This window comes from Vulpes lagopus, chromosome 14 (genome assembly GCF_018345385.1).
Source record: "Vulpes lagopus strain Blue_001 chromosome 14, ASM1834538v1, whole genome shotgun sequence".
NCBI classification, from domain to species: domain Eukaryota; kingdom Metazoa; phylum Chordata; class Mammalia; order Carnivora; family Canidae; genus Vulpes; species Vulpes lagopus.
In genome coordinates, this window is record NC_054837.1 from 8303100 (window position 1) to 8319322 (window position 16223).

Here is a 16223-nt window from a genome sequence, read left to right on the forward strand (position 1 = left end):
TTTTCTTATTGTTGAGTTTTATTGTATGTTTTGGATAATAGTCCTTTATCAGGTGTGTCTTCTGCAAATATTTTCTCTTGTTCTGTCACTTGCCTTCTCATTCTCTTGCCAGTGTCTTTCACAGAGCAGAAAGCTTTAATTTTAGTGAAGCTCAGCTATCAATCCTTTCTTTCATGGATCGTGCCTGTGGGGGTGTATCTGAAATGTCATTGCAAAGCCCAGGGTCATCTAGATTTCTGTCTTATGTTACCTTTTATGATTTTTATAATGTTGTGTTTTATATTCAGGCCTGTGATCCATTCTGAGTTATTTTTTGTGAATTAGAGGCGTGAGGTCTTTGTCTAGATTCATATTTTTGCACGTGGATGTCCAGTTTTTCCAGCACTGCTTGTTAAAAAGAGTCTCTTTTCCTTCGTTATGTTTCCTTTGCTCCTTTGTCAAAGATGAGTTGACTCTATTTATGTGGGCCTATTTCTGGGCTCTCTATTCTGTTTCTTTGATCTGTCTCTTCTTTCATCAATACCACACTGTCTTGACCACTGTAGCTTTATAGGAAGTCCCGAAGTCAGGTAGTGTCAGGCCTCCGACTTTGTTCTTCTCCTTTAACATAGTATGTTAGCTGTTCTGTGTTGATTCTTTTTTATAATCTCCATTTTTTTTCTGCTAATAATTCCTGTCTGTTCACTCATCAGGGCAATTGTTCCTTATAATTATTTGAATGCGTTTTCTTTCATTTTTTTGGAACATATTTAAATAGCTGCTTTAAAGTCTTTGTCTGATATGTTCAACATCTGTGCCATTCTGGGCCAGTTTCTATTTACTGCTTTTTTTTCCGGTGGACTGGGGGTCATATATTCCTGCATCTTTGCATGTCTAATACATTTTTGTTTGTACGCTCAACATTGTAAGTGATACATGATAGAGACGCAGAATTCTAATCTTTTGCTCTGAAGAATATTTGCTTTTGTTCTTGCAGGCAGTTCAGTTACTGGCTGTTCACCTTGAGCTTGGGTAGTCTTGGGTTGATTCTCTGTTGGAGCAGATATGTGGAAAACCCAGGGTCTTTCCCAGGCTCCTCTGCCTCTCCTTCAGGCTGTGCAGAGCTCCGTCCCTAGCATTGTTACAGTCGGCCCAGAGTAGGCCCTACCTGAAGGTTTGGTCCTTATTCCCAAAGCAAGACCATTGTGGGATCTTAGCTGGTCCTGAGTTGTCAGGCAGTGTTTGTCTCAGGCTGACTGGACCCACGATCACTATTGATCTCCTGTTCGATTTAACCCTGCTGTAGTCACTGTCTGGTAAACCTCATGTGGTGTCTGGAGTATGCACAGCCCAGCTCTCACACAAGGACTGATCGGGAGCCCAGACACGGCCTTCAGTCCGTCCCCCAGTTGCTTCCATGCTGCTGGCTCACCCCACAGACTGAGCTGCTCTAGCTGCCCCCACACTCCGATCTCTGCCTCTCAGCTTCACGTGGCCTCTGTACACCATGTAGATTCCATAGTGGGGACGTTTCCCTGGGCAGATTGCTGCTAGAGTGTTTGGGGGACTCACGTCATCAGCTGCCCCTCCCCACCTATTGTCCATGACCTGGACATGGTTGCTTGATATATTTTGTCCAGCTTGATAAGTTTTTTTTTAAAGGTATTATTTATTTATTTATGATAGTCACAGAGAGAGAGAGAGAGAGAGAGAGAGAGAGACATAGGCAGAGGGAGAAGCAGGCTCCATGCACCGGGAGCCCAATGTGGGATTCGATCCCGGGTCTCCAGGATCACGCCCTGGGCCAAAGGCAGGCGCCAAACCGCTGCGCCACCTAGGGATCCCTAGCTTGATAAGTTTAATAGCATGAGGACTGGTCTGGTCTCAGTTATACCATTATAGCTATAGCCACATTCCTATAGTTCTTGCTTCATGAATAATATGCCTATTTATCTCTAGAATAGTCATAGCTCTTCATTGTGAATTGTACCCTTTATCATTGATAAATATGGTACATAGTCTATCTTCACGCTTTTTTCTCTAAATTCAGTGTTTCCTATTACTGACATTGGATCCCCGTTTTTCTTGTCTGTACTCTCCTGGTATATCTTTGCCAATCATTCTTTTGGGGTCTCTCTTACACATAGCACAGATTTGGATTTAACTTCAGAATCTAATTTTAAATCTGTTGAGTATATTTTTGTGGAGAAATAAAAGGGCAAATACTAGGAAAACATGGCATCTAGTGTCAGCCGTGGGGAAAGAAGTAATGGTTTAGTCATTACTTACAGTGGGTTGTCAAATAATCTCACAAGTATGAGGTTGACTATTGTATCGTAGGCCCCAAATGACAAAAGGTGAGCAAATCAGTGAATTTAACAGACATCACATCTCTCTCACTATCCTCCCATATTTCGGTTAGTTACATAACCGGTTCTAGAGCCATAATCCACGTATTGTTTTAGATCTAATCCTACTGGTAAGTAGATTCCTTGCTTTGCCAGGTCATCTGCTAAAGTTCTCTTGTTATCTCTTATGAGACCAGAGTTAATCTTCCAGTCCTTCAAGAAGAGCTTACGGGAGCATATTCTTTAAGTTCTTACATGTTCAAAAATGTTTGTCTATTGTTTTTATACTTGAGCAGCAGTTTGGCTGGATATAAAATTCTTGGACCATGCCTCCCTTCATAGCCTCCATGTCTGCTGGCACAGAGGTGGCCATGGAACATTTTGAGGACAGCCTAAACCTTACCTTACAATTGACTTGATCTTTTTGCCTGACTCCCAAAACGGGTTTTTTAGCTGTTAATTCCAGTGATTTTCCTAAGGTCTATCTTAATACTGACATCCTATGTCTTGTCTTTGGATCTGGAGCATAAGGCTTTAATTATCTGGAAATTAAAATTTATTTTCGATATCACTGGTGTTAGAGCACTGCTATCTTCCACGTCTGCTATTTTCTCTCCAGTCCATTGTAACTGTTTCCCTTTCACTTTGCTCGCTTTTTATCATTACTGCTCTTACTTATTCCAGTCTCCTTCTGCCATTTCCCATTCCCCTCCAGTTCTCTGAGTTCTGCCATCCTCTTGTCTCCTGTGTTCTGTGAGTTCGTTCAGCTTTCCTCCTCTGTGTTTTGCTACTTTAGGTTCTTGTTTTATAGAGGTAATTGCTTCATGAGGTTTTGTTTTGTTCAATTATAGCAAAAAAATCCTTGGTGACAATTTTTGTTCACTTCCAAGAAATGTTGCCATTTGTTTTTCCATGTTTCTTTTCTCCTTTCCCTTTGTGTTATCTTTGCAGAGATGAGCGATTCTTTTTTTTTTTTTTTTAAGATTTTATTTATTTATTCATGAGAGACACACAAAGAGGCAGAGACACAGGCAGAGGGAGAAGCAGGCCCCACGCAGGGAGCCCAATGTGGGACTCAATCCTGGGACTCCAGGATCATGCCCTGGGCCAAAGGCAGGCACTAAACTGCTGAACCACCCAGGGATCCCCGAGATGAGTGATTCTTAACTGAGATTGCCAGGGCCCCATTAGGAGGTGAATTAGGAGAAAAGGGTGTGCTGATGAGAGATTGCAAAGGCAACAGGGGGACAGGAGCTCATGGTGCACAGGGCTAGGCCAAACACAGGATCAGTAGAAGGAAGTGGCTACTGTGTATTGCCACAATGATGGCAAAGTGCCTTTGTTATTTAGTGTGTGGGGACAGAGATGCCAGGTTCCAATGCATGAGACAGTGCCATATAACCATGAATGGCTGTGACCACAAAGGCAGCTCTGATTCCCTACCTGCTGCAGGAGGCGTGTGTCGGTGAGGGGTCATCACCCAGCACTGACTGTGGGAGTGCTCAGCCTCCAGAAGAAGGTTGGCTCCCAGTGCCTCTGTGTATGTAGAACACGCCCATGCAATTCCTTGTTTTGTTTTGCCTGCCCTCCTCTTGGAACTGAGCTAGGGACTAAGGTTTCTGCCATGGCCAGAGTGGCAGGCTCTGCAGGTCTACACCTTCAATGCTGTCCCCTACTGGCCTGGCCTGCACCTACCAGCTCCCCCTCTTGGTGGCCCTTCAACCCCTCTCTGAAGGTGGACTTTGTGTTTCTCATACTCCTCATGCTGTGGGGTGGGTGAATTTCCCCAGAAGGGAAAAATGCAGACTTTATGCTGCTCTCAAGCTGGGGATGCCTCTTGCTTAGATTCTAGAGTGCATTTCCATGGAGAGGGAACCCAGGACCCAGCCCACTGAGGTGTCTCCTGAGGGGCTGATAGGGAAAGAAACAGAGTAGCCCCTAAATTGTTCCCAGGCCTGGTGTAGAGGAGCAGCTCTGCGGGGCCCCCGGGGCTCTCCGAGGGAAGGGCTCAAAGTCTCTGTCATAACCCAAGGACTATGCCAAACACAGTAGTCAGGCTGCTCCCCTCAGCAGGTCTGTGCCTGGCTCCTGGGAGACAGGGGCTAAGTTTGAAGGAGCATACAGTCATCTTGGTAGCCTACATTTCGCTCCTTGTTCTGGCTGCTAGGCTGGGGATGTCCATGGGTGGGAGCCCCTATGACATGTCTAAGAAGCCACTTCATGGTTCTCTGTGCTGCTCTTACTTATAGGTGTGCCGAACTCACGAACTCACCAATCCTGGGATTGCTGATGTCAAGATCCGGCCGGACCGCAAGATCCTGGCCACTGCGGGCTGGGACCATCGTGTCCGTGTGTTTCACTGGCGGACAATGAAGCCACTGGCCGTACTGTCCTTCCACAGTGCTACCGTCCACTGCGTGGCCTTTGCCACTGATGGCTTGCTGGCCGCAGGGTCTGGGGATCAACGCATCAGCATCTGGTCGCTCTACCCAATCAGCACTGACTCCTCTGCTCCATTGTTGGGACATACAGAGGGCGGGGAGGTGGGCGCCCATGCTTCGGCCTGACCCAGACATGTGGAACTGTGCATCAGGACCCCTGAGGACTAGCCAGTCACAGTTCTCCTCCTCCTCCGGTTGCCAGAGGTCCCTGGTCCATGGAGTCTTCATTTTCTGCACAAGGCGTGTTTCCTTTCATGATATACAGCATCTGTATGACAGTGACTCTGCAGTCTACAAGGAGTAACTGGGCCAGACACCTGGGCATCTGTGGCTCAGGTGAGAGGCCAGCCTGGGGCTGCTTTACAATAAACCTCTAGATGTACACCTACAGGCTCATGGCACAAATTCTCTGAGATGACACCCTTGGTTCTCCCTTAGGGTTCACTCCAGAGAGCTATCCTCAGACATTTTACCAGGCAGGGCAGTTGACCCTCGTCCAGTGGGGGGACACTAAACGTGGTCCCCAGGTCCTGCTGAGTCCTTGGGGCTCCTCACCCCAAGGATGGCTAGGAGCTCCTGATGCACAGGGCTGAAGCCAGAACCACTAGAAAGAAGTGACCAGACCCTTCAAGGAAGCAAGGCAAAAGGAGGGTAGGCTGTGGATGATGGCAAAGGCAAAGTGGGCTCGTGGTTCAAGGCCAGGCCAACCACAGGATCCATGGGAGGGCTGCCCCAAAGAGGGGAAGACCAAAGACAGCAAAGTGCCATCTCCAGGGTGGTTTCAGGATAGAAAGCATGGCAGGAATAAGTGGGGCTGACACAGCCATCAACGCAGTCACAGCCATCACTGTGCACCCAGGGCACCTGGGAATTAGCATCTGACGCAGGTGGTGTGTCCAGAGTCTCCTTCCACACGAGGCTGGCCCAGCCATCAGGGCATCTTTTAAAGCCGGCTGTTGATTGGGAAGGAATAGGACCCTGGAAATTGGGGTGGGGGCTGTGGGCAGTCACTGAGGAAGCCAGAGGCCTCAAACCCCTTTGTTCCACTGGCTGCTTTTGCCAGAAGAACCCCCTACGGTCTCTGCCTGAAGAAGTCAGACCTCCTTTACCTGAAGGACCCAGCATGGCTCTCCCTGGGGCAGGGTCCTTGTGGGCCACTCAGAACCACGTCCCCCCACCTCAGCTTTGCTTATAACTAGACACAGGCCCCAGGAGGCCCCAAAGGGTGGAGGCACAAAGTGTGGCCCGTGATGAGGTGGCTACGCTCCAGAAGAACTTCATGCAGAGAGAAATCTGGAGAACACGTGTGGGATCCAGGTGGCAGGAATATGAAACGCATCAGGCCAAATCCATGGAAACAGGGCCACTCACAGAGGGTCTGGACTGTTGCAGTCAAGGAGTTAGAAAGGGCCCCAGAGTGTGGTTGCCTGGTTGAGACATGGACAGTGACCTGAGGCAGGTTCGCGGAGTACGGCTGAGATGCCAAAACCACCCCAGTGCTGCAGAGGGAGTGACCCAAGAGGTTGGGGAGATTGGGGTACTCGAGGGGACTTAGCACATGAGACATGTTCGTGCTCCACAGGAGGGGTCGAGCCGTTCCCTGTGACTTTGAGGAATACATCCTCAAGGGGAGCCCAGCATCCGTGGAGAGCTCTGTGGTTTCTCTGCAGGTCCGTTGGAGCCACTGCCACAGAGCAAGGGTCTCTGAATGCAGTGGAGTCACTGGGTCTCGGAGTGGCAAGGCCTAGTAGTGGCCCTTAGCTGCCCAAGACCAGGTAGGCGTGGTTGTTTGGTGGCAGCGGGGCCACCAGCAGCCAGACTTGCAGAGGTATGGGCATGCACTGGTGACTCTGGGGTCCTGGAAGTGGAACTGACAGGCAGCCCCATCAAGCCTAGCTTGGTCTGCTGGAGCGGAAGCATTCTGGATCTAGCAGACAGATGTCTGACCCGGGCCACCAAAGTAGACACCACCCCTCAGCCACCACCCTGGCCTCTTGAGGAAAGACCCTACTAGACTGCCCAGGCTCCCCGGGGACCTGGGCTCATGGAGGCCCATCCTGGGGACACCTACCCCCGCCCCATGGGCCTGTGGGACAGAGGCGCTGGTGAGTGTCCTCCAGCACTTGGGAGGGACAATGCCGGCCCCCAGGCATCCTGTAGCCACTCACCGGATGTTGGGGGACACATCCAGAAGGATTTCCACATGACGAATGTCAGAAGGAGAGGCTCTGTTTAGGCTGCAGGCACTCGAACCTCAGACGGGAGGGGAACTGCCAAGAAAGCCACACTCCAGGTGCTCCTCACGGGGAGGCTGTCAGGTCAGAGACAATGAGAGTGGCCTCACCAAGCCACAGCCCCGCGTGGCTCCCACAAGAGGCCACGTGCTGGAGGTGTTCTCCTGGAACATGCTGGAACCCCAGGCATGGTCTGCTCCCTGCTGTTCTCCTCTCCCTTGTCTCCCTCCGCAAGAGGCGCCCGTCTGTCTGCTGACACCACCAAAGGCAAAGCTGGGCTGTGGGTGGTCATTCTAGAAGGCCAACCTCGGCTAATCCTTTCCTGCCTGTGGCCAGGCAGCCACAGGCTGAGGCCAAACAGCAAAGAACAGTCAGGCGACTCTCGGAAGGCACCTGGCCTCTTCGCGGAAGCCTGAGCGCACACGGCGGGGGGTGCCAACACCTGCCCTCGCAAGCGCCCGTGGGAGGGTGCGCCTCACAGGCTGGGGGGTGCCAAGGTGAGCCCCCTGGGTTCCTGTGCCGGCAGCCCTCCCGGAACCTGCTGCCGAGGCTGCAAAGCCGCCGTGGCGGTGCTGGCCACCCCGCCTAGGCTCTGTCCCCAAGACCTGGGCTTTGATGCCAAGGAGGCCCCATACATGTCCCCGTCGTCAGCTCATCAAGAGTCCTGGTGACTCGTTAGGATCCCCGTGTTTACAGAAACAGCCATGGGGGTAGGTGTGTGTCCCAGACAAAGGGACAGGGCACTGCAAGCCAGCATGAGGCTTACTAAACCCAGAGATGCTTCCAGAATGTCTAGGTGGGCTGTGTGTGTAGACTGCCAGGCCTGGCCCCTGAAGACGGTAGAGAGGAGGTGTGGGCAGACACAGATCCAGGGTCCGTCCCAGGCCCTCAGCTTCCTGTGGAAGGTGCAAGCAGAGGGGCACAGAGGGGCATAGAGGGGCCCGGAGGGTCCCAGGCAGCCGGCCCCTCACTGGGCTCTGGGCTGTCCCCTGAGGTCCATGCTTGGTGAGCAGTGTCCCGGGGACATCTTGTGGCCGAATCTGTACCGGGGTCAGACTGGGCCGTGAGAGCCCTGCCGGGGCCAGGTGGACAAGGCCAGCAGTTCCCGAGGCCACCCAGGCCTTTATGGCATCGTGTGGAAAGGCTGGCGGCCGGGACTTTTGTCCACTCAGCTGAGGCACCTGGAACCGCAGAGGCACCAACTGTACTAGAAACACTGTGTGTGAGCCAGTGGGGCCATCCCCGGTGCCCACAGCCCCTGTGCCCACGGTGGCGCCCACCGTTCTGCACAACACGGTCTCTGCGTCGGCAGGATCTGGGGCTTTAGCAAATCATCACAGGTCTGGCCAGTCCCAAACCCCCCAGAGCGTGAGAAGAGACCGGAGCCCCGCTTGGACAGCGGCCTGGGGAAGGTACTGGGTGTTCGCACAGCCTCGGCTGGTCCCTGGCACGTCCCTGGGGCTGTCCTTCCTTGGCTGACGCGGTGCTGGGGGCTGGCCGTGCACGGGGCCCGGGCAGGGGTGCGATCCCCTGGCGCCCTCCCCGAGCATCCGAGGCGGGCGGCAGCATGGGCAGCATGCCGTCCCTGCCGCCCTCCCTCAGGCAGGCGGGTGCTCCACAGGGAGGAGCCTCTCCACGGATCCAGGCCGCCCCCAGCCTGAGGGACACCTGCGCTCGCGTGCTCAGGCCCTTTGACGGTAACTTACTGCCCTTAATGTTCTGGGACTGTTTTTCCTTCGCATGGGTGCTCCTGGCAGCCTTATTCCTAACAGGGCCAAACTAGAGACGTCCCAAAGGTGTTGACAGATGAATGGACAGAGAAGCGAAGTGCGGTACGTCCACACGGGGTAGGTAGCCCACCGGCCCACCAGCTGTGAAGAGGGGCCTGGATGGGCCCTGCTGGACGGGACGGGCGGAAGCCACAGTCCGCCAAGGCGCTCACAGGCCCCCAAAGCTCAGCGTAGCCCCAGGTGCCCCGGGCTGGGCGAGGGGGGCTCCAGGAGGTGCCCCTGCCCCCCTGCCAAAGGCTGCCCAGGGCACGGCCTCAGGCAGAGGCCATGGGGGCTCCCACACCCTGTGGCAGACTTTTCTCCACTTTCTGCTTTAGCACAATTCAAAAAGGCCTGCTTTTCCTTAAAGGTGTTTCCACACGTATCCCATCAGCAAAATTTGTCCTTGGAAGTCCAGTCGCTGCTGGTGTCCCTCAACCTGTTAAGCAGACGAAACAATGAGAGCAAGGCGTGGGCCAGGCCTTCTGGCCTTGTCTGCAGGCTGCACGGTAGACCCGCTCCCTCCTGTCCGGCCTGCAGGTCCCCAGGGTACCTCTGGGGTTCAGGCGGTGGCGTCCAGCCACCTGGGGCTGCACGTCCCTGTGCCTCTGTGTCAGAGGCTTTCAGCAAAGCCACCCCGGGACGCAGCAGCTCCACCGCACCCTCACCATGTCTGTCCGGGGGCTTAGGACACCAGCCCTGCGAGTTCCCCGCCTGGTTCCTAAGTGCTTTGCCTCCTACTTTCGTGTTCATTGAGCAACCTTTTTCAGGACATAAGCGTCATTTCATTCAGGAGCCACTTTAATTTAGCACAGTCCACAGTGGCCAGACTATGGTGAGTCTGTGCCACTGACATGGCCATTATCGTCCAGGATGACGAGGAAGCCTGGGGCCCAGGGGCCAGGGGGCAGGATGCACAGCCAGGCAGGGACCGAGGGTCCCCAGGCGAGCGAGGGGGAACCCACTGGCTAAGCATTGCTCGGCAGGTGTCCTCAGGCCCCCTCGCCCTCAGCAAGGTGCTTTCCAGTCCAACCCTTCCCCAGAGGGAGGTTCACCAGTCTCTCAAGGAATTCTTCACTCAGACTCTCTTAGTGGACAGGCTGCTCACCCCACAGAAATCTCATTCGGGAGGAGCGATGGACATTTCTCTCTCTCTTTTTTAAGATTTTATTTATTTGTTTGACAGAGAGCACAAGCAGGGGGAGTGGCAGGCAGAGGGAGAGGGAGAAGCAGGCTCTCCGCTGAGCAGGGAGCCCGATGAGGGGCTCGATCCCAGGACCCCGGGTCACGACCTGTGCAGAAGGCGGACACTTACCTGACTGAGCCACCCCGGCGCCCCACGATGGACGTTCCTGCATGCAGATCCAGCTGGTCGGTGTGTTCTGCTGTCCTGTCCCTACTGGTCAGGAGCGTGGGTGTGGTGCAGCCAGGGCCACTGGCTGGAGCCTCGCAGGCTGCACGAGGTGTCAGTGGGGCGGGCACCTCTCTCAGCCCTGCTGGTTACTAGCAGGACCCCAAGCCTCGTGCTGTAGGACTGAGGCCCTCCAGCCCCGGAGCTGCCCAGCCTCTTCGTGGCCAGCGGGAGTGACCCTGGGGCATTCTTTGCGGTGACTTTTGGGACCTGGATGTCACCACCTCCAGGGTGAAGGGTGCCTCTCATCAGCAGGACAGCCAGGGCTGCAGCGCGTCCCACCTCCAGGCCACCTCCCCCGAAGGGTGAGCAGCTGTGCCATCCTGAGCAGCCTGCCCAGGCGAGCGAGTGGCCCAGCATGTGCATCTGGCGAGAGGAACCTTCTGCTGACCCTCTTCCAGACCCATGGTAACCCTGCAAGGGGGCCCCCGGTCGTTCCCCCTGGGCAGGTGGGCAGTGCACTTCCCCAGCATCCACTGCAGATCAGGCGGTGGCCAGCGGTGCGGCCCCCGGGGTTGGGAATCCATCACCTTTCCCTGTGCTCCCCGCTTCGGAGCTGGGGTAACGTCTATGGTCCTACAGCCACGTGCTCTCGGGAAATACGCAGAGGGCCGGGGCGGGGGACGGCGGGGGGCCCTGGGAGCTGGACAGCCGCTCAGACGCTGGGGACTGGTGGGGGGAGGGCTGCTGTGGCGCCGCGTTTGGGGACACCTCGCTGTGCCCGCTCGGCAGGCTGGCTTTGTGCTGACGTGCCGTGCATGTCTTGACGCTCCTGAGTGAGTGATGTTCAATCAGGTGTTACCCACCTGCGCCTGTGCCAAGAAGCCACAGAACACCCTCTGCACAAAAGGACTGTTTGCACAAAGAAAAAACATTCCTTCAGGGGGTTCTTTAGAAAGGCTTGATACTCAACTAGCTAGAACTTCATGGGCAGGCCTGGTGTCAAAGACGGGCTGGCACAGACGGGAAACTTCAAGCCGAGCTTGCCTGTGCACCTGTGCTCGGGTGCAGGTGGCCCCCCCAGCCCCCCGCCAGTCCGCAGCCCACAGCCCCCCAGCCCACAGCCCCCTGACAGTCCGCAGCCCCCCACTTCTGCACAGCCGCCTGGCCAGCCCACTCTGCCGCTCCTGCAGGGCCGCTCCGGTTTCCACCTGCGTCCTACCTGGACTCAGCTTCCCCGGCGAGGCTCTCCCCCCCGTCTGGGAGCTCCCTTGGGAGCCGGGCGAGAAGGAAGCACCTGGGCCCAACAGAGCGGAGCCAGATGCCGAGAGCCAGCAGCGGCTGGCGAGTGGGGCACACGTACACCACCCCACAGGTGTAGGGCTGTCAGGTCCACGAAGGGAGCTCTAAAACCAGGCTTAGGGGGTCCCTGTGGAAAAACATCAGAGCCGGAGGTAGTCACAGCCCAGCGGAAGTAGGACATGCCTGTACTGTGTGCCACCCTGGAAAAAGGTGCCCCCATCCCTGCCAGGAGGGGCCCTGGAGCTGCCCCACCTGTACATCAGCACCCGACGTGGGCTCCCTGATCTCAGGGTCAGGAAAGTACATCCTGTGTGTCACTGACAGGCACCCTTGGGCAACAGCGTCTGGGACTTCGGGCCCACGGAGCCAAAAGGATGCACGTGTGTGGGCCCCTGCCTCCGTGGCACAGAGCAGACTCGGGGAATCTTGCTTCTGCCGCAAAGCCAGGAGACGCTCAGAGGTGCCGAGAGCAGCACCCAAGGCCAACGGGCCTCCCACACGGGCCCAGGATATGTCGGGCAGCAAGACGACAGTGACTGTCGTCTGTTCAAACAGGCAAGATTCTGATGGCCCAAGAAGTTTCATTAACACTCAAACAAGAAAAGTTAGCATGAAGTAGACCAGCGAAGTATTGCAGGGAATAAGCAGGCCAAGTGTGCCTCAAGCTTGCTGTGGTCTGTCTGTCCCCGCACGGATCCACAGGGTGAACCCCCCAGGTGGTGGTAGTGGGTGGGGCCTTCAGGAGGTGCGTGGGTCCTGGGGTGAATGGGATTCGGGCACTGTGGGTGTGAGCCCCTCTGCGGGGTGGCCTCTCAGCATGGGGGTCCCGGGGAAGTCAGGCTTCTTACAGGGGGCCTCCAGGGGCTCATCCAGCAAACCCGCTGCAGTCTTCTCTGCCCGGCCCTGCTATCAGCAAAGGGACACGGGCTCTGCCTCATGAGGGAGGAGAGTCAAAATGTTTTAATCCTTTACAAAATAAAGGATGTTTCTCCTTGTTTCTCTTCGTGTAGCAAGAAAGAGTGAGCATAGTCCCCCCAACCCCCAGGCCTCGGGGAAGGAGCCTGGGCAGGACCTGAGCCTCCTGCCATGGCGAGGTGTGAGCATCCAGCCACACGCTCCCTCCCCCCGTGCTCTGGTCACCCCTCACTCCACCCTGCGGGGTGTAACAAAACGCTGGTGAAGAAGCTTACTCATCCCCACACCCCAGGCCAAATCTCCAAATGCATGGACAGAGACCCGGACCTCCATGCACGTGAAACCCAAAGAATCGTTCATCTCAGGGAACATGAAAGATGGGGCATCATCGAGAGTTTCCTCAACCTGTGCAAACGTTTTGTTCTGGAGCAGGCCAGGACAGGCCAGCCTCACTCAGGGTGGCACTGGGCCCCCCTGTGGTGCCCAGCCCAGAGCCGAGCTGCCCGCTGCCCGCGTCAGTAATCCGAGCCCTCGGGATGCTGAGAACACGCCTCGGGAAGAAGCGGCAGCCCAAGGAGAAGCTAGAGTTCAGCGCCTTCAATGCCCGTCCTGGTGGATCTCGTACTGTGTGTGTACGCGTGTGTCTTTCCGAAGATGCTAAGATATTTTCAGATCTGTATGTTAGGCTTGCCATTTTCGTTAAATATTTATTTATTTATTTATTTGTTTATTTATTTATTTATTTATTTATAAAAAGATTTTATTTATTAGAGACACAGAGAGAGAGAGAGAGAGAGGCAGAGACACAGGCAGAAGGAGAAGCAGGCTCCACGCAGGGAGCCCGACGTGGGACTCGATCCCAGGTCTCCAGGATCACGCCCTGGGCTGAAGGCCGCGCCAAACCGCTGAGCCACCGGGGCTGCCCTTGTTAAGTATTTAAAAGTGTTTTTAACGCACTTGCAACCAATGTTTAAATGTCAGGGAAATTTTAGGTGGCTCAGGCACTTAAGTGTCTGCCTTCAGCTCAGGTCATGATCCTGGGGTCTTGGGATCGAGCCGTGTCGGGCTCCCTGCTCAATGAGGAGCCTGCTTCTCCGTCTCCCTCTGTTGCTCCCCCTGCTTATACTCTCTCTCTTTCTTTCTCTCTCTGTCAAATAAATAAAATCTTTTTTAAAAATGTCAGGGAAATTTTGTTAAATCCATACATTTTGATACACCAAGTAAGGGGGTGACTATAGTGAGAATTCTTTATTACACAACATACAATTTATAAATCCCAAGAATTTATCAAACCACTGGCATTTTTTTTTCTATTTTGAAAATTTCAAACAGAGGCCACAATGAAGGGAAGCACAGCCTGGCTTCAACATCAAACCAAGGCGTCGCCAGTGGCCACTGGGCCCGTGGTGCTGAAGGGTGGGCACTTGGCGCCTTCCTCTCGGAAGCAGGGGCTCCCAGGATCTGAGGTGAGCTCCTGGACATCTGGAGCTCGTCACTACTCATCTCGAACGGGGGGGGGACCACCCCATCAGATGGGCGTGAACAAAGTTCCTCATGGAGTGCATCTCCTTCTTGTAGACGAGATAGGTGTCAGGTGTCTGATGTGCAGTTGGACGTGGGCCGGGGCAGTGGGGCGGGGACTGGACTCTGCTCAAGTCCGCAGCCATGGGGGCAAAGCCCACAGGAGCACATGCCTTTCCCATTCATAATCCACAAACCCGACGTCCCCCTTCCCTGGTTGGTGACGTAAAGAACGAGAACGTGCTGTTTGCTAATCAGGAATAATCAATCCTACAACCATTGCCTGCACACCGCTCAGCTCAGTTACAGGAGCAAAGAGGGAGGAGTGTGGGGAGCCGGGGGGTGGGGGGGACAGAAACCAGAGTGCGCTCAGAACAGAGGAGATGGGCAGGGAAGGGCTGGCGGGTTCGTTATATGTTGCAGGAGAACTTACATTCAGTGACATTCACCCTCCTTACCAGATGGCTGTGGGAACAGCAATAAAGGTCCCACCCCCAGTAACACCCTCCTGCCCCTTTGCTCTGGGGTCCAGCGGCTGCCCCACCAAGAAGCAGCTCCTTTCTCCCCGAGTGGCCCTCGGGCTCCCAAGCAGGGTGGGCAGCTGGACCCTCCGCTGATCTGCCTTCGTGGGGCCGGTCTCGAGCCCTGGGCCCCACCCCACAGAGCCTGCAGGCCACCTCCATCCCCCCGCAGGCCCCAGCCAGCTTGGTGACCACTGTCATCTCCAGGAACATGCATCCTTTTACAGCAGAAGCTGTATCTCAACACACGCTGTGTGGCAGCCACTTTGGCCTGTGGAAGTGTGAACGTGTCACTCCGTGCTCCCCACCTCCTGCCGCATCTTTGCCTGCTCTAAAAGACAGAGGGCTGCTGGCGGCCCCCCCAGAGCTAAGTGACCCTCCTGAAGAACCGGGGTCCCTAACTAAAGCTATGGAGCCTCATGAACAAGGAGAGGGACACTGTCCCTGTGAGAGGGACACACGAGCTAGCTGAGCTGGACTGGCCGGGGCAGAGGCACTTGGAGACACATCTCCCAGGGGTCTCAAGCGCCACACCCAGGGCTGTCACTGGCCCCCCACCCACCCCACTCAGGGTGTAGGACCTACCACTCAGGCTGGGGGCTGGACAGCCTGCCTGGTGGGTGAGTCTGGGTCCCTGGGCACCAAAGAGGCTTGTGGAGAGAGCCTGGGGGGACTCGGCCTGGGGGAAGTAGCACCAAGAGAGCAGCTCCCACCAGGAGGGACGCTCGCCTGTCTGGCTGCTGCGACACGGGTCTCAAAATACTTGGGACTGCGGCTGGCAGCTGGTCCAGACCCTGTGACATCTGGCCCAACCATTCTGTGTGCACCGGGGGGTGCTGAATCACGCATCTGGCCTCCACTCACCCGGTACGGCCGTCAGAAGTGTCTCCAGACATTGCCCAATGGCTCAGCAGGATGAGATTTCTGTGTTAAAAACCACCAGTTTAGAGACTTGGTCAATCCACAATGAACAGTGGCCTTTGTAGATGATGGATAAATTCAGGGTTTCTTTAATTGTAAAATACGTGCAAGTATACATAAAAAGTAGAAATTTGCCATTTTAACCATTTCAAGCATCCAGTTCAGCGGCATTAAGCACATTTACAGTGTTGAGCAACCATCCCCACCATCCCTCTCCAGAACTTTGTCAACTGCCCAAAATGCAGCTCTGTCCCCATTAAACACTAATGCCCCATCCGCCCTCCCCGGCCCCTGGCATCCCCTCCAATACTGTGTATCTCCTCTGGGACCTCGTATACGGGGAATCCTACAGTATTTTTCCTTTTGTGGTCTGGCTTGTTTCGCTGAGCATAAAGTCCTCAGGACCCATCCCTTGTCATAGCACATGTCAGAATTTCCTTCCTTTTTATGCCTCAACAGTGTCCCACTGTATGGCCATCCAACATTTTTCTCCATTTATCAGTCAATTATTTTTAGCCATTGGCTAGTTGATGACACCTGGTCCACTTGCATCTCCTGGCTATTGTGACTGACACTGGTATGGACATGGGTGTACAAATACCTGTGTAAGTCCCTGCTTTCACTTCTCCGGGGCATACCCCCAGAGAGGAACTGCTGGGTCCTACGTAGTTCTAGGTTTACTCTTTTGAGGGACCTCCATCCTGCTTTCCGCAATGGCTGCACCCTTTTACATCCCCACCAGCAGTGCACGAGGGTCCCAATTCCTCCACACCCTCACCCACGTGTTCTGTGTGTGTGTGTGTGTGTGTGTTCATAACAGCCATCCTAATGGCTACAAAGTCTCTCATTGTGGTTTAAACCAACTTTTTCATTCATCATAAATTATTTTCAGGTCAACGTGTGATAGGATCTCCGTCTTCT

At 54.7% G+C, this 16223-nt stretch overlaps 1 protein-coding gene across 5 annotated transcripts in view; it reads left to right on the top strand.

Moving 5' to 3' along the window:
* The window catches only part of GNB1L (G protein subunit beta 1 like), a 59490-nt gene extending 54334 nt beyond the window's left edge, over window positions 1-5156 (top strand). For all 5 annotated transcript variants that reach the window (XM_041728894.1, XM_041728893.1, XM_041728895.1 and 2 more), the window contains one exon: window positions 4577-5156. In XM_041728894.1, coding sequence (XP_041584828.1) covers window positions 4577-4894 — 318 coding nt within the window. In that variant the 3' untranslated portion in view covers window positions 4895-5156. The remainder of the gene's footprint in view (window positions 1-4576) is intronic.
* The last annotated feature ends 11067 nt before the right edge of the window (window positions 5157-16223 follow it).